Consider the following 24,443-nt stretch of genomic DNA (forward strand, 5'->3'; position numbering starts at 1 on the left):
CTAGTGAATGACCTGCAGAGAGTTGGGACCAAAGTAACAAAGCCTACCATCAGTAACGCACTAGGGACTCAAATCCTGCAGTGCCAGACATGTCCCCCTGCTTAAGCCAGTACATGTCTGAAGTTTGCTAGAATGCATTTAGATGATCCAGAAGAGGATTGGGAGAATGTCAGATGGTCATATGAAACCAAAATAGAACTTTTTGGTAAAAACTCAACTTGACGTGTTTGGAGGACAAAGAATGCTGAGTTGCATCCAAAGAACACCATACCTACTGTGAAGCATGGGGGTGGAAACATCATTCTTTGGGGCTGTTTTTCTGCAAAGGGACCAGGATGACTGATCCGTGTAAAGGAAAGAATGAATGGGGCCATGTATCGTGAGATTTTGAGTGAAAACCTCCTTCATCAGCAAGGGCATTGAAGATGAAACGTGGCTGGGTCTTTCAGCATGACAATGATCCCAAACACACCGCCCGGGCAACGAAAGAGTGGCTTCGTAAGAAGCATTTCAATGTCCTGGAGTGGCCTAGCCAGTCTCCAGATCTCAACCCCATAGAAAATATTTGGAGGGAGTTGAAAGTCCGTGTTGCCCAGCGACAGTCCCAAAACATCACTGCTCTAGAGGAGATCTGCATGGAGGAATGGGCCAAAATACCAGCAACAGTGTGTGAAAACCTTGTGAAGACTTACAGAAAACATTTGACCTGTGTCATTACCAACAAAGGGTATATCACAAAGTATTGAGAAACTTTTGTTATTGACCAAATACTTATTTTCCACCATTATTTGCAAATAAATTAATAAAAAAATCCTACAATGTGGTTTTCTGGAAAAAATAATCTCAATTTGTCTGTCATAGTTGACGTGTACCTATGATGACAATTACAGGCCTCTCATCTTTTTAAGTGGGAGAACTTGCACAATTGGTGGCTGACTAAATACTTTTTTTCCCCACTGTAATTAGCACTTAGCAGTACAACTTTAGAAGTATAACGTACACTACATCTCACCTTATTACTGTTTATTTCATTTCACAAACTTGCAGTATATACGTTACTCACACATACACACACACAAACATACACTTCTACCCCAACACACTTCCACTTCCACCCCCACACCCCCACACTTCCACCTCCAACCCCACCCACTTCCACCCCCACACACTTCCACTTACATCCCACACACTTCCACCCCCACCCCCACCCCCACACACTTCCACCCCCACCCCCACCCCCACACACTTCCACCCCCACACACTTCCACTTCCACCCAACCCCCACCCCCACACACTTACACTTCCACCCCCACCCCCACACACTTCCACCCCCACACACTTCCACTTCCACCCCCACACACTTCCACCCCCACCCCCACCACCCCCACACACTTCCACTTCCACTCCCACACATTTCCACCCCCACCCCCACACCGTCTGGTGTCTCACCTGAATTTGACCTTGTTGATCATGCTCTTAGCCTCCTCGTGGGTCCCGCCTATCAAGGACTCCTTGTTGATGGCAATGAGCTGATCCCCCGGCCTCAGGCGCCCATCCTGCAAATGGAGGACAACAGAAAATAAGAATTAGAAAAACGTCATTCTACATGCAATGTGGACGTTTGTTTTTGGCTTTACACACATACAAACAGACATTAAAACATCATCAGGAGCACCTCATCCTTGAAATAACTCTAAAGAACTGTACACAAGTGGTGCTCAGTAGACTACAGTGTGTAACATGTAGTTCATCAATAGACTACAGTGTGTAACAGTTCATCAATAGACTACAGTGTGTAACATGCAGTTCATCAATAGACTACAGTGTGTAACATGCAGTTCATCAATAGACTACAGTGTGTAACATGCAGTTCATCAATAGACTACAGTGTGTAACATGCAGTTCATCAATAGACTACAGTGTGTAACAGTTCATCAATAGACTACAGTGTGTAACAGTTCATCAATAGACTACAGTGTGTAACATGTAGTTCATCAATAGACTACAGTGTGTAACATGTAGTTCATCAATAGACTACAGTGTGTAACATGCAGTTCATCAATAGACTACAGTGTGTAACATGTAGTTTTAAGTCCATCGGTTCAGTCAAGTCATATACATCATTGGTCAAAGACCTTCATCATCAAGAGCACCTGGTCAGCAACAAAAAAGACAGACATGCCAGGCCAGACCAGAGCAGACGATGCAGGTGTCCTATTCTACATGATGGTGCATGTTGGCACAACGTGAGCAGAGGGCAGCTTTTCTAACAGGTAGAGTGCAGGTAGAAAGGCCAACACATCACATCAGCAGTAATATGAGAATTCTCTCTCCACTGTCATTAACGGACAGGGACACCACAGGAGGCAGGAGGAGGAGGGGGTCTAATGGAATATAGAACCTTCTAGCATCAGAACGTCCAGGTTCTATGGCACCTTCTAGAATCACAATGTCCAGGTTCTATGGAACCTTCTAGAATAACAACGTCCAGGTTCTATGGAACCTTCTAGAATCAGAATGTTTAGGTTCTATGGAACCTTCTAGAATCAGAACATTAAGGTTCTATGGAACCTTCTAGAATCAGAACATTAAGGTTCTATGGAACCTTCTAGAATCAGAACATTAAGGTTCTATGGAATCTTTTAGAATCTGAATGTTTAGGTTCTATGGAACCTTCTAGAATCAGAACATTTAGGTTCTATGGAACCTTTTAGAATCTGAATGTTTAGGTTCTATGGAACCTTCTAGAATCATAACGCCCAGGTTCTATGGAACCTTCTATAATCATAACATCAAGGTTCTATGGAACCTTTTAGAATCTGAATGTTTAGGTTCTATGGAACCTTCTAGAATCAGAACATCAAGGTTCTATGGTACCTTTTAGAATCTGAATGTTTAGGTTCTATGGAACCTTCTAGAATCAGAACATTCAGGAAAACATAACTGAAAAATCTGTGTCAGAGCAGAGAGCCTCTGATCCTTCTATATCCCATTACATGGCTTTGGAAAATATACATGACACACAAGATTAAGAGACCAGCAGGAAAGAGAACATCTCTATGACTGTCATACCACCAACCAAGAGGGTTACACGCACACACACACACACACACACAGAGACTAATATACACATGCACACAAACACATACCCACTCTCACACACATGCACGCCCGCCCGCCTGCACGCACACACACACACACACACACACACACACACCTGTTTTTACTGTAAGAGAGAAAGCTCATCTGAGGGACTCTCACATCATGTACTGTAGGACTTTTAAAACGAGACAGACATTTTGCATCTGTTATTTTTAGGGTGCTTAAATTGTGGGTGATTCATTAGATCAGGAAATGTGCTGCTGTGTGTTTTACTGTACTGTTTGATGACTAGGATTTGGTTCAACAGTCTCTTAGGAGTCACTATATTAACATAGGATTTGGTTCAACAGTCTCTTAGGAGTCACTACATTAACATAGGATTTGGTTCAACAGTCTCTTAGGAGTCACTACATTAACATAGGATTTGGTTCAACACCCTCTTAGGAGTCACTACATTAACATAGGATTTGGTTCAACAGTCTCTTAGGAGTCACTACATTAACATAGGATTTGGTTCAACAGCCTCTTAGGAGTCACTACATTAACATAGGATTTGGTTCAACACCCTCTTAGGAGTCACTATATTAACATAGGATTTGGTTCAACACCCTCTTAGGAGTCACTACATTAACATAGGATTTGGTTCAACACCCTCTTAGGAGTCACTACATTAACATAGGATTTGGTTCAACAGCCTCTTAGGAGTCACTACATTAACATAGGATTTGGTTCAACACCCTCTTAGGAGTCACTATATTAACATAGGATTTGGTTCAACACCCTCTTAGGAGTCACTACATTAACATAGGATTTGGTTCAACAGTCTCTTAGGAGTCACTATATTAACATAGGATTTGGTTCAACAGTCTCTTAGGAGTCACTACATTAAGATAGGATTTGGTTCAACACCCTCTTAGGAGTCACTATATTAACATAGGATTTGGTTCAACACCCTCTTAGGAGTCACTATATTAACATAGGATTTGGTTCAACACCCTCTTAGGAGTCACTACATTAACATAGGATTTGGTTCAACACCCTCTTAGGAGTCACTACATTAAGATATGATTTGGTTCAACACCCTCTTAGGAGTCACTACATTAACATAGGATTTGGTTCAACAGTCTCTTAGGAGTCACTATATTAACATAGGATTTGGTTCAACAGTCTCTTAGGAGTCACTATATTAACATAGGATTTGGTTCAACACCCTCTTAGGAGTCACTATATTAACATAGGATTTGGTTCAACAGCCTCTTAGGAGTCACTACATTAACATAGGATTTGGTTCAACACCCTCTTAGGAGTCACTACATTAACATAGGATTTGGTTCAACACCCTCTTAGGAGTCACTATATTAACATAGGATTTGGTTCAACACCCTCTTAGGAGTCACTACATTAACATAGGATTTGGTTCAACACCCTCTTAGGAGTCACTATATTAACATAGGATTTGGTTCAACAGTCTCTTAGGAGTCACTACATTAACATAGGATTTGGTTCAACAGTCTCTTAGGAGTCACTACATTAACATATGATTTGGTTCAACACCCTCTTAGGAGTCACTACATTAAGATAGGATTTGGTTCAACACCCTCTTAGGAGTCACTACATTAACATAGGATTTGGTTCAACACCCTCTTAGGAGTCACTACATTAACATAGGATTTGGTTCAACACCCTCTTAGGAGTCACTACATTAACATAGGATTTGGTTCAACAGTCTCTTAGGAGTCACTACATTAACATAGGATTTGGTTCAACACCCTCTTAGGAGTCACTACATTAACATAGGATTTGGTTCAACAGTCTCTTAGGAGTCACTACATTAACATAGGATTTGGTTCAACAGTCTCTTAGGAGTCACTATATTAACATAGGATTTGGTTCAACACCCTCTTAGGAGTCACTACATTAACATAGGATTTGGTTCAACACCCTCTTAGGAGTCACTACATTAACATAGGATTTGGTTCAACAGTCTCTTAGGAGTCACTACATTAACATAGGATTTGGTTCAACAGCCTCTTAGGAGTCACTACATTAACATAGGATTTGGTTCAACAGTCTCTTAGGAGTCACTACATTAACATAGGATTTGGTTCAACAGCCTCTTAGGAGTCACTACATTAACATAGGATTTGGTTCAACACCCTCTTAGGAGTCACTACATTAACATAGGATTTGGTTCAACAGTCTCTTAGGAGTCACTATATTAACATAGGATTTGGTTCAACAGTCTCTTAGGAGTCACTATATTAACATAGGATTTGGTTCAACACCCTCTTAGGAGTCACTATATTAACATAGGATTTGGTTCAACACCCTCTTAGGAGTCACTACATTAACATAGGATTTGGTTCACATGCCTCTTAGGAGTCACTACATTAACATAGGATTTGGTTCAACACCCTCTTAGGAGTCACTACATTAACATAGGATTTGGTTCAACAGCCTCTTAGGAGTCACTACATTAACATAGGATTTGGTTCAACACCCTCTTAGGAGTCACTACATTAACATAGGATTTGGTTCAACAGTCTCTTAGGAGTCACTATATTAACATAGGATTTGGTTCAACAGTCTCTTAGGAGTCACTACATTAACATAGGATTTGGTTCAACAGTCTCTTAGGAGTCACTATATTAACATAGGATTTGGTTCAACACCCTCTTAGGAGTCACTACATTAACATAGGATTTGGTTCAACACCCTCTTAGGAGTCACTATATTAACATAGGATTTGGTTCAACAGCCTCTTAGGAGTCACTACATTAACATAGGATTTGGTTCAACACCCTCTTAGGAGTCACTACATTAACATAGGATTTGGTTCAACACCCTCTTAGGAGTCACTATATTAACATAGGATTTGGTTCAACAGCCTCTTAGGAGTCACTATATTAACATAGGATTTGGTTCAACAGTCTCTTAGGAGTCACTGTTCTGCCTGCGGCTACGAAACCCCTACCTGTCCCAGACCTGCTGTTTTCAACTCTAAATGATCGGCTATGAAAAGCCAACTGAGAGACCTGAGCCCTAGGACCATACGTCGGGACTACCGGCCGTGGTGACTCCTTGCTATCCCCAGTCCGCCTGGCCTTGCTGCTATTCCAGTTTAAACTGTTCTGCCTGCGGTTATGGAACCCCTACCTGTCCCAGACCTGCTGTTTTAAACTCTAATGATCGGCTATGAAAAGCCAACTGAGATTTATTCCTGATTATTATTTGACCATGCTTGTCACTTATGAACATTTTTGAACATCTTGGCATGGTTCTGTTATAATCTCCACCCGGCACAGCCAGAAGAGGACTGGCCACCCCTCATAGCCTGGTTCCTCTCTAGGTTTCTTCCTAGGTTTTGCCTTTCTAGGGAGTTTTTCCTAGCCACCGTGCTTCTACACCTGCATTACTAGCTGTTTGGGGTTTTAGGCTGGGTTTCTGTACAGCACTTCGAGATATTAGCTGATGTAAGAAGGGCTATATAAAATAAAATTGATTGATTGATTGATTGACTACATTAAGATATGATTTGGTTCAACACCCTCTTAGGAGTCACTACATTAACATAGGATTTGGTTCAACAGTCTCTTAGGAGTCACTATATTAACATAGGATTTGGTTCAACAGTCTCTTAGGAGTCACTACATTAAGATAGGATTTGGTTCAACACCCTCTTAGGAGTCACTACATTAACATAGGATTTGGTTCAACAGTCTCTTAGGAGTCACTATATTAACATAGGATTTGGTTCAACAGTCTCTTAGGAGTCACTACATTAACATAGGATTTGGTTCAACACCCTCTTAGGAGTCACTATATTAACATAGGATTTGGTTCAACACCCTCTTAGGAGTCACTACATTAACATAGGATTTGGTTCAACACCCTCTTAGGAGTCACTACATTAACATAGGATTTGGTTCAACACCCTCTTAGGAGTCACTACATTAACATAGGATTTGGTTCAACAGTCTCTTAGGAGTCACTACATTAACATAGGATTTGGTTCAACACCCTCTTAGGAGTCACTACATTAACATAGGATTTGGTTCAACAGTCTCTTAGGAGTCACTACATTAACATCATGTATCCTGTTGTTTTACAGTATTTCAGGACACCGTTAACAGTAGCTAAGCCTTATCCCATTCTGGGGGAATGTGTCACGATCGTTGACACATGAGGAGGACCAAGGCGCAGCGTTGAAAGCAAACATATTTATTATACGAATGATCACACGATCAAAACAACGAAACGTGACGTCCTTGGTTACATCAACAAACCTTAACGGAACAAGAAACCACAACACAAAGTGAAAAGCCAGACAGTTAAATATGGCTCCCAATCAGAGACAACCAGCTGACACTCGTTGCCTCTGATTGGGAGTCACTCAGGCCAACATAGATATACAAACATAGAATCACACACCCTGGCTCAACATAACATAGTCCCCAGAGCCAGGGCGTGACAGTACCCCCCCCCAAAGGCGCGGACTCCGACCGCGCCAAACAACCACAACAGGGGAGGGACCGGGTGGGCACTCCGCCTCGGCGGCGGATCCGGCTCCGGACATGACCCAGGCACGGGTTGTGCTGGACTGACGACGCGCACACCTGGCTTGGTGCGTGGAGGAGGAACGGGCCTTACCAGGCTGACGACGCACACCGTAGGCTTGGTGCGTGGAGCAGGGACAGGCCGGACTGGGCTGACGAAGCACACCACTGACTTGGTGCGGGGAGCAGGAACGGGCCGAGCCGGGCTGACGATGCGCACCACAGACTTGGTGCGGAGAGCAGGAATGGGCCGGACTGGGCTGGCGACGCGCACCACAGACTTGGTGCGGGGAGCAGGAATGGGCCGGACCGGGCTGACGACGCGCACCACTGACTTGGTGCGGGGAGCAGGAATGGGCCGGACCGGGCTGACGACGCGCACCACTGACTTGGTGCGGGGAGCAGGAATGGGCCGGACCGGGCTGACGACGCGCACCACTGACTTGGTGCGGGGAGCAGGAATGGGCCGGACCGGGCTGACGACGCGCACCACTGACTTGGTGCGGGGAGCAGGAACGGGCCGCGCCGGGCTGACGAAACGCACCACTGACTTGGTGGGAGTAGCAGGAACAGGCCGGACCGTACTGGGAACACACACCACTGGCCCTACGTGGGGATCAGGAACAGGCCGGACCGGACTGGCAACACACGCCAGTACCTCTCGCCGTGCCTCTACATCCTCCTTCCCCCTGGTGACCAGTGACTCCCGTAACCTGGCAGCCTCCTGCTGCCCCGTCGTTAGCCCCCCCCTAAAAAATTTATGGGCTTCACGCCTACCCGTGGCCAAGGCCTCCATCCCTCTCGCCAGACTCTCACCCCACTGCTCCAAAGTCCAACCTCTCTCCTCTTCGCTTGGCTTGGCCCAGTCGAGACTCCTACTCCACTGCTCCCAAGTCCATCCTCTCTCTTCTTCACGCTGCTTGGTCCTGTTATGGTGGTTTCTTCTGTCACGATCGTTGACACATGAGGAGGACCAAGGCGCAGCGTTGAAAGCAAACATATTTATTATACGAATGATCACACGATCAAAACAACGAAACGTGACGTCCTTGGTTACATCAACAAACCTTAACGGAACAAGAAACCACAACACAAAGTGAAAAGCCAGACAGTTAAATATGGCTCCCAATCAGAGACAACCAGCTGACACTCGTTGCCTCTGATTGGGAGTCACTCAGGCCAACATAGATATACAAACATAGAATCACACACCCTGGCTCAACATAACATAGTCCCCAGAGCCAGGGCGTGACAGAATGTTGGCAGTTGAAAGTTGCTTGCACATGTACTTTCCCAGCAGCATACCACCCTGCATCCCACTGCTGGCTTGCTTCTGAAGCTAAGCAGGGTTGGTCCCTGGATGGGAGACCAGATGCTGCTGGAAGTGGTGTTGGAGGGTAAAAATATATATATATCCCAATGCCCCAGGGCAGTGATTGGGGACATTGCCCTGTGTAGGGTGTTGTCTTTCGGATGGGATGTTAAACTGGTGTCCTGACTCTCTGTGGTCACTAAAGATCCCATGGCACTTATTGTAAGAGTAGGGGTGTTAACCCTGGTGTCCTGGATACATTCCCAATCTGGCCCTCATACCATCATGACCACCTAATCATCCCCAGCTTCCAATTGGCTCATTCATCCCCCCTCCTCTCCCCTGTAACTATTCCCAGTTTGTTGCTGTAAATGAGAATGTGTTCTCAGTCAACCTACCTGGTAAATAAGGGTTAAAGAATAAGTACTGACACTCACTTCACTGCAGTGGTTGGCTAAACACTGTGAGGTACCTGGTCCTGGATCAGTGGTTGCCTGGGTATGTGAGCTAAACACTGTGAGGTAGCTGGTCCTGGACCAGTGGTTGCCTGGGTATGTGAGCTAAACACTGTGAGGTACCTGGTCCTGGATCAGTGGTTGCCTGGGTATGTGAGCTAAACACTGTGAGGTACCTGGTCCTGGATCAGTGGTTGCCTGGGTATGTGAGCTAAACACTGTGAGGTAGCTGGTCCTGGACCAGTGGTTGCCTGGGTATGTGAGCTAAACACTGTGAGGTAGCTGGTCCTGGACCAGTGGTTGCCTGGGTATGTGAGCTAAACACTGTGAGGTAGCTGGTCCTGGACCAGTGGTTGCCTGGGTATGTGAGCTAAACACTGTGAGGTAGCTGGTCCTGGACCAGTGGTTGCCTGGGTATGTGAGCTAAACACTGTGAGGTAGCTGGTCCTGGACCAGTGGTTGCCTGGGTATGTGAGCTAAACACTGTGAGGTAGCTGGTCCTGGACCAGTGGTTGCCTGGGTATGTGAGCTAAACACTGTGAGGTAGCTGGTCCTGGACCAGTGGTTGCCTGGGTATGTGAGCTAAACACTGTGAGGTAGCTGGTCCTGGACCAGTGGTTGCCTGGGTATGTGAGCTAAACACCGTGAGGTAGCTGGTCCTGGACCAGTGGTTGCCTGGGTATGTGAGCTAAACACTGTGAGGTACCTGGTCCTGGACCAGTGGTTGCCTGGGTATGTGAGCTAAACACTGTGAGGTACCTGGTCCTGGACCAGTGGTTGCCTGGGTATGTGAGCTAAACACTGTGAGGTACCTGGTCCTGGACCAGTGGTTGCCTGGGTATGTGAGCTAAACACTGTGAGGTACCTGGTCCTGGACCAGTGGTTGCCTGGGTATGTGAGCTAAACACTGTGAGGTACCTGGTCCTGGACCAGTGGTTGCCTGGGTATGTGAGCTAAACACTGTGAGGTACCTGGTCCTGGACCAGTGGTTGCCTGGGTATGTGAGCTAAACACTGTGAGGTACCTGGTCCTGGACCAGTGGTTGCCTGGGTATGTGAGCTAAACACCGTGAGGTAGCTGGTCCTGGATCAGTGTACCATCAGATCTGGTAACAGACTAACTGAATATTAGTAGAAGTATATTCAGTTTGTTCTATCTCATACACCTTGGTTGAAATGTGAGATAGCAACAGTCTACTGTTTCCTTCTGTGAAACAGCTCTGGGACTAATTTTATTTTGTCACATGCACCGAATACAACAGGTGTAGACCTTACCGTGAAATTATAACTTACAAGCCCTTAACCAACAATGCAGTTGAAGAAATAGAGTTAAGAAAATATTTACTAAATAAACTAAAGTAAAAAATAAAATAAAAGTAACACAATAAAATAACAGTAACGAGGCTATATACAGGGGGTACCGGTACCGAGTCAACGTGCGGGGGTACAGGTTAGTCCAGGTATTTGTACATGTAGGTAGGGGTAAAGTGAATATGCACCGATAATAAACAGTGAGTAGCAGCAGTGTAAAAACAAAGGGGGGGGGGGGGGGGGTCAATGTAAATAGTCCGGGTGGCCATTTGATAAATTGTTCAGCAGTCTTATGGCTTGGGGGTAGAAGCTGTTAAGGAGCCTTTTGGACCTAACTTGGCGCTCCAGTACCGCTTGCCATGCGGTAGCAGAGAGTCTATGTCTTCATACCTCCAGGGAGGAGGAGAGGCCACTTCTCCGTTCCAGATGACACCCTATTCCCTAAATAGTCAACAGTAGTGTACTGTGTAGGAAAGATCCGATCAAATCACATTTTAATTTGTCACATGCGCCCCAGCCATGTATATTTAACCACTGCTACTGACTTCCTGCTCTGGGGAGTGATGTCATCGCTTCTCCTTTCTCATTGACGTAATGCTTACTTACAAGCCCTTAACCAACAATGCAGCTTTAAGAAAATAGAGTTAGGAAAATATTTACTAAGTAAACTAAAATTAAAACAAGTTTTAAAAAGTAACATAATAAAATAACAATAATGAGGCTGACTATATTATACACTATACAGGGATCAGGGTGCCATTTGGGACACAGATACACCTCCAGGCTGCTTTAAACACCTGCAGGCTCTTGTTCCACCCTGTCTAAACCTGTCGACAGTCAGGATCACAGCATAGCTAAGCCTTCCATAGCCCCAGGAGGGTAACCAACACTCTCCCTGACTCCTCGAACTCCTGGGCTTACAGCACCATGGGTAACGCCAAGTTACACTTACAGCACGACTAGTAACCTGGATAACCTCCTGGGCTTACAGCACCATGAGTAACGGCAAGTTACACTTACAGCACGACTAGTAACCTGGATAACCTCCTGGGCTTACAGCACCATGGGTAACGCCAAGTTATCCTTACAGCACGACTAGTAACCTGGATAACCTCCTGGGCTTACAGCACCATGGGTAACGTCAAGTTATACTTACAGCACGACTAGTAACCTGGATAATCTCCTGGGCTTACAGCACCATGAGTAACGCCAAGTCACACTTACAGCACGACTAGTAACCTGGATAACCTCCTGGGCTTACAGCACCATGAGTAACGCCAAGTTATACTTACAGCACGACTAGTAACCTGGATAACCTCCTGGGCTTACAGCACCATGAGTAACGCCAAGTTACACTTACAGCACGACTAGTAACCTGGATAGCCTCCTGGGCTTACAGCACCATGAGTAACGCCAAGTCACACTTACAGCACGACTAGTGACCTGGATAACCTCCTGGGCTTACAGCACAATGGGTAACGCCAAGTCACACTTACAGCACGACTAGTAACCTGGATAACCTCCTGGACTTACAGCACCATGAGTAACGCCAAGTTACACTTACAGCACAACTAGTAACCTGGATAACCTCCTGGGCTTACAGCACCATGGGTAACGCCAAGTTACACTTACAGCACGACTAGTAACCTGGATAACCTCCTGGGCTTACAGCACCATGAGTAACGCCAAGTTACACTTACAGCACGACTAGTAACCTGGATAACCTCCTGGGCTTACAGCACCATGAGTAACGCCAAGTTACACTTACAGCACGACTAGTAACCTGGATAACCTCCTGGGCTTACAGCACCATGAGTAACGCCAAGTTACACTTACAGCACAACTAGTAACCTGGATAACCTCCTGGGCTTACAGCACCATGGGTAACGCCAAGTTACACTTACAGCACGACTAGTAACCTGGATAACCTCCTGGGCTTACAGCACCATGAGTAACGCCAAGTTACACTTACAGCACGACTAGTAACCTGAATAACCTCCTGGGCTTACAGCACCATGGGTAACGCCAAGTTACACTTACAGCACAACTAGTAACCTGGATAACCTCCTGGGCTTACAGCACCATGAGTAACGCCAAGTTACACTTACAGCACGACTAGTAACCTGGATAACCTCCTGGGCTTACAGCACCATGAGTAACGCCAAGTCACACTTACAGCACGACTAGTGACCTGGATAACCTCCTGGGCTTACAGCACCATGAGTAACGCCAAGTCACACTTACAGCACGACTAGTAACCTGGATAACCTCCTGGGCTTACAGCACCATGAGTAACGCCAAGTTACACTTACAGCACGACTAGTAACCTGGATAACCTCCTGGGCTTACAGCACCATGAGTAACGGCAAGTTACACTTACAGCACGACTAGTGACCTGGATAACCTCCTGGGCTTACAGCACCATGAGTAACGCCAAGTTACACTTACAGCACGACTAGTGACCTGGATAACCTCCTGGGCTTACAGCACCATGAGTAACGCCAAGTTACACTTACAGCACGACTAGTGACCTGGATAACCTCCTGGGCTTACAGCACCATGAGTAACGCCAAGTTACACTTACAGCACGACTAGTAACCTGGATAACCTCCTGGGCTTACAGCACCATGGGTAACGCCAAGTTACACTTACAGCACGACTAGTAACCTGGATAACCTCCTGGGCTTACAGCACCATGAGTAACGCCAAGTTACACTTACAGCACGACTAGTAACCTGGATAACCTCCTGGGCTTACAGCACCATGGGTAACGCCAAGTTACACTTACAGCACGACTAGTAACCTGGATAACCTCCTGGGCTTACAGCACCATGAGTAACGCCAAGTTACACTTACAGCACGACTAGTAACCTGGATAACCTCCTGGGCTTACAGCACCATGAGTAACGCCAAGTTACACTTACAGCACGACTAGTAACCTGGATAACCTCCTGGGCTTACAGCACCATGAGTAACGCCAAGTTACACTTACAGCACGACTAGTAACCTGGATAACCTCCTGGGCTTACAGCACCATGGGTAACGCCAAGTTACACTTACAGCACGACTAGTAACCTGGATAACCTCCTGGGCTTACAGCACCATGAGTAACGCCAAGTTACACTTACAGCACGACTAGTAACCTGGATAACCTCCTGGGCTTACAGCACCATGAGTAACGCCAAGTTACACTTACAGCACGACTAGTAACCTTACACTGTCTGTCTTCCATCCAGCGAGACAGTTAAACAGGACAGACATACTTTACACAGGAAGGTTATTGTTGCTTGCACTTTACATGTACACTATGCAGGAGCTTCTTCTTCCTGCAAAGCAATCTCTAGATGTGTGAATGCATTTCTCTTTTTAAGAGTGAAACTTTAGCAACGTTAGCCATGGAGTGCCGTGTAGCGCACTCCTAACACAGTGTAGTGTCAACGCCTTGGTATGGAGAGGGAAGATACACATCCAATGTCCAGTAGTAATCAAGCCAAGAGAGGGCAGTTCCTTTATAGCTGAGCTTTATTGACACATCCCAAAGACAAAGGGCTGAAAGCAGCAGGGGGGTGGATGTGGTGTGTTAGCGATCACCCTGCTGGCTGTTGACCAACGGAGGCTGTTTGTGCAGTTTCAATATGAAGAATTGTTGGGAAATGAACAGAAAATGAGGGCCGATGTTCTGTCCTTTAGCTTCAGGTTAACCCCTGAATTAAGATATGATGTTCTGATTATAGTGGGATTATACTGGAAATTCCTGATTTACGATTGGATGATGCCAGAATAGTAGTGGGATGTTGCTGACTATGTGGTTTTTGGCACTCCATTTCTAAGTAGAGCAGATTGATGTTACCATGTCGACATGCCTAATGTAACTCCATTTCTAAGTAGAGCAGATTGATGTTACCATGTCGACATGCCTAATGTAACTCCATTTCTAAGTAGAGCAGATTGATGTTACCATGTCGACATGCCTAATGTAACTCCATTTCTAAGTAGAGCAGATTGATGTTACCATGTCGACATGCCTAATGTAACTCCATTTATAAGTAGAGCAGATTGATGTTACCATGTCGACATGCCTAATGTAACTCCATTTCTAAGTAGAGCAGATTGATGTTACCATGTCGACATGCCTAATGTAACTCCATTTATAAGTAGAGCAGATTGATGTTACCATGTCGACATGCCTAATGTAACTCCATTTATAAGTAGAGCATATTGATGTTACCATGTCGACATGCCTAATGTAACTCCATTTATAAGTAGAGCAGATTGATGTTACCATGTCGACATGCCTAATGTAACTCCATTTATAAGTAGAGCAGATTGATGTTACCATGTCGACATAACTAATGTAACTCCATTTATAAGTAGAGCAGATTGATGTTACCATGTCGACATGCCTAATGTAACTCCATTTATAAGTAGAGCAGATTGATGTTACCATGTCGACATGCCTAATGTAACTCCATTTCTAAGTAGAGCAGATTGATGTTACCATGTCGACATGCCTAATGTAACTCCATTTATAAGTAGAGCAGATTGATGTTACCATGTCGACATGCCTAATGTAACTCCATTTATAAGTAGAGCAGATTGATGTTACCATGTCGACATAACTAATGTAACTCCATTTATAAGTAGAGCAGATTGATGTTACCATGTCGACATGCCTAATGTAACTCCATTTATAAGTAGAGCAGATTGATGTTACCATGTCGACATGCCTAATGTAACTCCATTTCTAAGTAGAGCAGATTGATGTTACCATGTCGACATGCCTAATGTAACTCCATTTATAAGTAGAGCAGATTGATGTTACCATGTCGACATGCCTAATGTAACTCCATTTATAAGTAGAGCAGATTGATGTTACCATGTCGACATGCCTAATGTAACTCTTCCCACCAGATTTATCGTTGACTGGATGTTCTACCAGTGGTGTGAGTCTGGTTCATTTCAAGAAACTCATCCCAGTGTTAAAAAACCCCAACGGAGGTAACTATGAGTATCTGTTATGAAGTGAATCTATGAGAAGGGGGTCTCCACATGTACACTGTTCTTTCAGGATGGATCCCATTGATTACTTACCCTGTGGCAGTCTCCCCCAGACAGAACCTCCTGTATGAAGACTGCAGGGCCGTCTGGTCGATTGGAGCCTCCTCCGATGGTGATTCCCAGACTAGAGGAGCGGGCTACAGAGATCAGCTGGATCACACCCTCACCTGGGTGACTGGAGACAGGAGGAGGAGAGGATATACATGTTAGAGATTAGATATGAGACAGGTACACACACCCTCTCCTGGATGAGGATATATTATATAAGACAAACAGACGCCGTCACAGATAGTCAGACACATACAATCTCTCTCAAATACACACCCAGTCACAGCAACAGTCACAGATAGTAGAACACAGACATACACACCCAGTCACAGATAGTAGAACACAGACATACACACCCAGTCACAGATAGTAGAACACAGACATACGCACCCAGTCACAGCAACAGTCACAGATAGTAGAACACAGACATACACACCCAGTCACAGATAGTAGAACACAGACATACACACCCAGTCACAGATAGTAGAACACAGACATACGCACCCAGTCACAGATAGTAGAACACAGACATACACACCCAGTCACAGCAACAGTCACAGATAGTAGAACACAGATATACACACCCAGTCACAGCAACAGTCACAGATAGTAGAACACAGACCTACACACCCAGTCACAGCAACAGTCACAGATAGTAGAACACAGACATACACACCCAGTCACAGCAACAGTCACAGATAGTAGAACACAGACATACACACCCAGTCACAGCAACAGTCACAGATAGTAGAACACAGACCTACACACCCAGTCACAGCAACAGTCACAGATAGTAGAACACAGACATACACACCCAGTCACAGCAACAGTCACAGATAGTAGAACACAGACATACACACCCAGTCACAGCAACAGTCACAGATAGTAGAACAAAGACATACACACCCAGTCACAGCAACAGTCACAGATAGTAGAACACAGACATACACACCCAGTCACAGCAACAGTCACAGATAGTAGAACACAGACATACACACCCAGTCACAGCAACAGTCACAGATAGTAGAACACAGACCTACACACCCAGTCACAGCAACAGTCACAGATAGTAGAACACAAACATACACACCCAGTCACAGCAACAGTCACAGATAGTAGAACACAGACATACACACCCAGTCACAGCAACAGTCACAGATAGTAGAACACAGACCTACACACCCAGTCACAGCAACAGTCACAGATAGTAGAACACAAACATACACACCCAGTCACAGCAACAGTCACAGATAGTAGAACACAGACATACACACCCAGTCACAGCAACAGTCACAGATAGTAGAACACAGACCTACACACCCAGTCACAGCAACTGTCACAGATAGTAGAACACAGACATACACACCCAGTCACAGCAACAGTCACAGATAGTAGAACACAGACATACACACCCAGTCACAGCAACAGTCACAGATAGTAGAACAAAGACCTACACACCCAGTCACAGCAACAGTCACAGATAGTAGAACACAGACATACACACCCAGTCACAGCAACAGTCACAGATAGTAGAACACAGACATACACACCCAGTCACAGCAACAGTCACAGATAGTAGAACACAGACACAGGTCAACTAACTGTCCAACCCATTCATTCAGCAGATACATCAACATCAACGGTTTAACTGTACTATATTGTAGCAACCTTAACGCGACACCTAGCCACCTTGTCAAGAGGTTTGGATCGCTTGGCGTAACGGCTAAGGTGTTGGGTTGACAGTCGCTGGACCCGGGTCGAGTCCCAGTCGGGGCTACCCCCTGAATTCATTACAATAGTTCTACCTGAGGGAGCGAAGTAGAGGGTTGTTGTAGGTGCTCTGAGAGCCAGCAGGACTCAAAAGCAAAGGACTTTGGGAGCGTGACGAGGACCCGGACGATGTGCTGTCCAGGTATCTGCCTGCTTAGAATGGAGGAGACAGGGAACAGTTAGAGACATTGAACAGTTAGAGACAGGGAACAGTTAGACACTGGGAACAGTTAGAGACAGGGAACAGGTAGAGACAGGGAACAGTTAGAAACAGGGAACAGTTAGAGACAGTGAACAGTTAGAGACAGTGAACAGGTAGAGACAGTGAACAGTTAGAGACAGTGAACAGTTAGAAACAGTGAACAGTTAGAGACAGGGAACAGTTAGAGACAGGGAACAGTTAGAAACAGTGAACAGTTAGAGACAGGGAACAGTTAGATACAGTGAACAGTTAGAGACAGGGAACAGTTAGAGACAGTGAACAGTTAGAGACAGGGAACAGTTAGAAACAGTGAACAGTTAGAAACAGTGAACAGTTAGAGACAGTGAACAGTTAGAGACAGTGAACAGTTAGAGAGAGGGAACAGTTAGAAACAGTGAACAGTTAGAGACAGTGAACAGTTAGAGACAGTGAACAGTTAGAGAGAGGGAACAGTTAGAGAGAGGGAACAGTTAGAGACAGTGAACAGTTAGAGACAGTGAACAGTTAGAGACAGTGAACAGTTAGAGACAGGGAACAGTTAGAGACAGTGAACAGTTAGAGACAGTGAACAGTTAGAGACAGTGAACAGTTAGAGAGAGGGAACAGTTAGAGACAGTGAACAGTTAGAGACAGTGAACAGTTAGAGAGAGGGAACAGTTAGAGACAGTGAACAGTTAGAGACAGGGAACAGTTAGAGACAGTGAACAGTTAGAGACAGTGAACAGTTAGAGAGAGGGAACAGTTAGAAACAGTGAACAGTTAGAGACAGTGAACAGGTAGAGACAGTGAACAGTTAGAGAGAGGGAACAGTTAGAGACAGTGAACAGTTAGAGACAGGGAACAGTTAGAGACAGTGAACAGTTAGAGACAGGGAACAGTTAGAGAGAGGGAACAGTTAGATACAGGGAACAGTTAGAGAGAGGGAACAGTTAGATACAGGGAACAGTTAGAGAGAGGGAACAGTTAGAGACAGTGAACAGTTAGAGAGAGGGAACAGTTAGAGACAGTGAATAGTTAGAGACAGGGAACAGTTAGAGACAGTGAACAGTTAGAGACAGGGAACAGTTAGAGACAGTGAACAGTTAGAGACAGTGAACAGTTAGAGAGAGGGAACAGTTAGAAACAGGAAACAGTTAGAGACAGTGAACAGGTAGAGACAGTGAACAGTTAGAGAGAGGGAACAGTTAGAGACAGTGAACAGTTAGAGAGAGGGAACAGTTAGAGACAGTGAATAGTTAGAGACAGGGAACAGTTAGAGACAGTGAACAGTTAGAGACAGGGAACAGTTAGAGACAGTGAACAGTTAGAGACAGTGAACAGTTAGAGAGAGGGAACAGTTAGAAACAGTGAACAGTTAGAGACAGTGAACAGGTAGAGACAGTGAACAGTTAGAGAGAGGGAACAGTTAGAGACAGTGAACAGTTAGAGACAGGGAACAGTTAGAGACAGTGAACAGTTAGAGACAGGGAACAGTTAGAGACAGTGAACAGTTAGAGACAGGGAACAGTTAGAGAGAGGGAACAGTTAGATACAGGGAACAGTTAGAGAGAGGGAACAGTTAGAGACAGTGAACAGTTAGAGAGAGGGAACAGTTAGAGACAGTGAATAGTTAGAGACAGGGAACAGTTAGAGACAGTGAACAGTTAGAGACAGGGAACAGTTAGAGACAGTGAACAGTTAGAGACAGTGAACAGTTAGAGAGAGGGAACAGTTAGAAACAGGAAACAGTTAGAGACAGTGAACAGTTAGAGACAGTGAACAGTTAGAGACAGTGAACAGTTAGAGACAGTGAACAGTTAGAGACAGTGAACAGTTAGAGACAGTGAACAGTTAGAGACAGGGAACAGTTAGAGACAGTGAACAGTTAGAGACAGTGAACAGTTAGAGAGAGGGAACAGTTAGAAACAGTGAACAGTTAGAGACAGTGAACAGGTAGAGACAGTGAACAGTTAGAAACAGTGAACAGTTAGATACAGGGAACAGTTAGAGAGAGGGAACAGTTAGAGACAGTGAACAGTTAGAGACAGGGAACAGTTAGAGACAGTGAACAGTTAGAGACAGGGAACAGTTAGAAACAGTGAACAGTTAGAGACAGTGAACAGTTAGAGACAGTGAACAGTTAGAGACAGTGAACAGTTAGAGACAGTGAACAGTTGGAGAGAGGGAACAGTTAGAGAGAGGGAACAGTTAGAGACAGTGAACAGTTAGAACCAGGGAACAGTTCAGACAGTGAACAGTTAGAGACAAGGAACAGGGTCTTGGAACGCAAACAGGGTCTCCAGACGTTCCACCAGAGGGCAGTGTAATTAGGTACTTCTACATGATGAAAGAGGAGTTACCAGTCAGTCAGTTTCCTGCCTCTACAGATATCCTATTAAACGCTCCGGAGCGGAGTAGAGAGCTGCTACCCCTGGACTTCACACACACACAACACACACACACACACACACACACACACACACACACACACACACACACACTTTCCGGACAGCAGCTACCCCAGGACTTCATAAAGCATTTCCTGACAAGTGTTTAGTTTAGTAAGCTTGATCTCCTCTAAGCTGTAAATAATACTCTACATGCTGACCCGTGTGTGTGCTATTTAGTTTTTAGCCCTGAAATCCACAATGAAACGGACATGAATAGAAATGGCCTGTCATACAGAAGGGATGTTACTGCGCTTATATAGTTCTCTTTGATTTGGGCATTAAAATGCAAAACTAATGCTGGGGTTATTTGCTTCATGAAAACATATATTTCCATTGAAATATATTTCCTTGAGATGTCATTGCAATTCACTGACCCCAATGATGAAAAACTAGGCAAAACAAGGTAACATGTCACCTGAGATGAACTCCAAATACACAACAACAACAACAGCAACATTGACAATGACAGACTTCTCCTAACGCAAGGGGGCTTCAACCTCAGTATGACTTACAGAGCATCACATGGATACTCTTTCAACAACCAAAGGTAACTGAACTAATTTTACTGCTGTAAAGTAATTCTGTAAGTTACTATGATCAGAAAGGTTTCCTTTTTAATCTGGTTATATAGTACACAAACACATTTTACTGCTGTAAAGTAAAGTGGTGGCGCTGCTGATTTCATAGGAGGGTGTCTGAGCATGGTAAAAACATGGTTTAAAAGGGGAGGTGAACAATAAAGATCAAGACAAATAGTTTTGATTGGATGGGAAGTCATCACTGTCATATACTGAGCTGGATATGTGTTTAAGATATAGCACATACCATGTTGAAATAGAGGGGGGGAGTCTGGACATATACAGTATTTGTGGGGGTTATACCATGTTGAAATAGAGGGGGGAGACAGGACATATACAGTATTTGTGGGGGTTATACCATGTTGAAATAGAGGGGGGAGACAGGACATATACAGTATTTGTGGGGGTTATACCATGTTGAAATAGAGGGGGGAGACAGGACATATACAGTATTTGTGGGGATTATACCATGTTGAAATCGAGGGGGGGGGAGACAGGACATATACAGTATTTGTGGGGGTTATACCATGTTGAAATAGAGGGGGAGACAGGACATATACAGTATTTGTGGGGATTATACCATGTTGAAATCGAGGGGGGGGAGACAGGACATATACAGTATTTGTGGAGGTTATACCATGTTGAAATAGAGGGGGGAGACAGGACATACCATTTGGACAAACAGGGAGGAGGGAGGTCCTACCATGCTGGATGGGAGAGTTGCGTGTCGACCCAGTACTACTGCTGGACCCATACTTCTCCAAAAGCTCTGAAAACTCTCTCCTGTAAGAAACCAAAGGTGGAAATAAAGACACACACACACATCCCCAACAACAGGTCCACTCTTAGAACTGCACACTCATTAGAACTCAATGACTATCGCCCCGTATCACTCACTTCTGTCATCATGAAGTGCTTTGAGAGGCTAGTTAAGGATCATATCACCTCTACCTTACCTGTCACCCTAGACCCACTTCAATTTGCATACCGCCCCAATAGATCCACAGACGATGCAGATCGCCATCACACTGCACAATGCCCTATCCCATCTGCACAAGAGGAATACCTATGTAAGAATGCTGCTCATTGACTACAGCTCAGCATTCAACACCATAGTACCCTACAAGCTCATCATTAAGCTCGGGGCCCTGGGTCTGAACCCCGCCCTGTGCAACTGGGTCCTGGACTTCCTGACGGACCCCCCCCCAGGTGGTGAAGGTAGGAAACAACATCTCCACTTCACTGATCCTCAACACAGGGGCCCCACAAGGCTGCCTTCTCAGCCCCCTCCTGTACTCCCTGTTCACCCATGACTGCGTGGCCACGCACGCCTCCAACTCAATCATCAAGTTTGCAGACGACACAACAGTAGTAGGCCAGATTACCATCAATTAACGAGACAGCCTACAGGGAGGAGGTGAGGGCCCTGGGAGTGTGGTGCCAGGAAAATAACCTCTCACTCAACGTCAACAAAACAAAGGAGCTGATCGTGGACTTCAGGAAACAGCAGAGGGAGTATGCCCCTATTCACAACGACGGGACCGCAGTGGAGAAGGTGGGAAGCTGCAAGTTCCTCGGCGTACACATCACTGACGATCTGAAATGGTCCACCCACACAGACAGTGTGGTGAAGAAGGCGCAACAGCGACTTCTTCAGAGAGAGAGAGAGAAGACAGAGAGAGAGAGAGAGAGAGAGAGAGAGAGAGAGAGAGAGAGAGAGAGAGAGAGAGAGAGAGAGAGAGAGAGAGAGAGAGAGAGAGAACATGTCCTGGTATTCCCTCAGTGTCGTTGTTTGATCTTAATAATAGATTTGATTCCAGACAGATTTCCAGACCAGGTACATCCACTGAATGATCCCCAATCAAATGTGTGATTTTATTTGAATGCTGGGCATTGCTTGGTATAATATGCTTTTTATGTAACAATTGTAGAGGACAGGTGGTTTTTCATCTCACTTGCGCATTTATTGAATGTTTTCCTCTTTCTGTATTCTCTTTCTATTTCAAGTCCTTGCTGCAGATACCCCACCTAGACCAGAAGCAGCTAGCACTGCCATATGGTGTACACCTTTCTGGGGTTGGGGGTAAGGGCCAGTCAGTGTGGAGGAAATCTCTCCTGTACCAATGAGACAAGGACAGTATGACCTAAGAGCTACAGACCAATTCCCTAAGGTCAATTTCTCTCCACTCCATCTCTCTCTCCTTCCCTCCTCTCCCCCCTCACCACTCCATCCCACTCTCTCCTCCCCTCCTTTCTCCACTCCATCTATCTATCCTTCCCTCCTCTCCCCCCTCACCACTCCATCCCACTCTCTCCTCCCCTCCTTTATCCACTCCATCTCTCTCTCCTTCCCTCCTCTCCCCCCTCACCACTCCATCCCACTCTCCCCTCCCCTCCTTTCTCCAAACCATCTCTCTATCCTTCCCTCCTCTCCCCCCTCACCACTCCATCCCACTCTCTCCTCCCCTCCTTTATCTACTCCATCTCTCTCTCCTTCCCTCCTCTCCCCCCTCACCACTCCATCCCACTCTCTCCTCCCCTCCTTTCTCCAAACCATCTCTCTATCCTTCCCTCCTCTCCCCCCTCACCACTCCATCCCACTCTCTCCTCCCCTCCTTTATCCACTCCATCTCTCTCTCCTTCCCTCCTCTCCCCCCTCACCACTCCATCCCACTCTCTCCTCCCCTCCTTTCTCCAAACCATCTCTCTATCCTTCCCTCCTCTCCCCCCTCACCACTCCATCCCACTCTCTCCTCCCCTCCTTTCTCCAAACCATCTCTCTCTCCTCCCTTTCACTCCTCCCAGACCCCTCACCTCCAGACTGACTGATTGCAGACTGATTACCCCTACCTACATGTACAAATTACCTCGACTAACCTGTACCCCCGCACATTGACTCGGTACCGGAAACCCCTGTATATAGCCTCGTTATTGTTATTTTATTGTGTTACTTTTTATTTAATTGTTTACTTTAATTGATTTAGTAAATATTTTCCTAACTCTATTTCTTGAACTGCATTGTTGGTTAAGGGCTTGTAAGTAAGCATTTCACGGTAAGGTCTACACCTGTTGTATTCGGCGCATTTGACAAATACAATTTGATTTGATTTGATTTGACTGTCAGTTATGGGTTAGCAGTCTTTCCTGTTGCCTGTCGACTCAAACTGAATTCTTCCTCTATGTTCGCTTCATATTTCAGTCTGTGACTGCCATCATTGAAGTCGTTTGCGGTGACGTCAAAATGAGGGGTGTTGTACAAAACAAAGTAATCAGCAATTGGATCATCTCTAACCAATCAGAGTATTAAAGCCAATGAAGAATTTTCAAAACGCCACTTTACCCTCGTGTGTTCTGGCCATCGGTTTCTGGGACCAATGAGAACGGTTAGAATGTGTTTGCGTTCTAGAAATTGTCGAGGAGGTACTCAGATCCAGACTCATTTGGAGAAGACCCTCAGACAGGAAGGATGACCCCTCTCTGACCCAAGACAGGAGGGATTAGACTGATCTGATCAGCTCTGTGAGGCTCAGTAGCTCTTCAACATGCCCTTCCTGTGTGTGTGTGTGTGTGTGTGTGTGTGTGTGTGTGTGTGTGTGTGTGTATGTGTGTGTGTGTGTGTGTGT

General features: G+C 45.4%; 1 protein-coding gene across 1 annotated transcript in view; it reads right to left on the reverse strand.

Moving 5' to 3' along the window:
- Positions 1 to 1,449: 1,449 nt before the first annotated feature.
- The window catches only part of LOC311121994 (partitioning defective 3 homolog), a gene marked incomplete at both ends in the record, with an annotated part of 47,930 nt that continues 24,936 nt past the window's right edge, over positions 1,450 to 24,443 (reverse strand). Inside the window, 4 exons of the mRNA XM_084196424.1 lie at positions 1,450 to 1,556; positions 15,827 to 15,968; positions 17,647 to 17,761; positions 21,524 to 21,603. Coding sequence (XP_084052550.1) covers positions 1,450 to 1,556; positions 15,827 to 15,968; positions 17,647 to 17,761; positions 21,524 to 21,603 — 444 coding nt within the window. The remainder of the gene's footprint in view (positions 1,557 to 15,826; positions 15,969 to 17,646; positions 17,762 to 21,523; positions 21,604 to 24,443) is intronic.

This window comes from Coregonus lavaretus (assembly GCF_964263955.1).
Source record: "Coregonus lavaretus genome assembly, contig: HAP1_SCAFFOLD_3955, whole genome shotgun sequence".
Lineage (NCBI taxonomy): Eukaryota > Metazoa > Chordata > Actinopteri > Salmoniformes > Salmonidae > Coregonus > Coregonus lavaretus.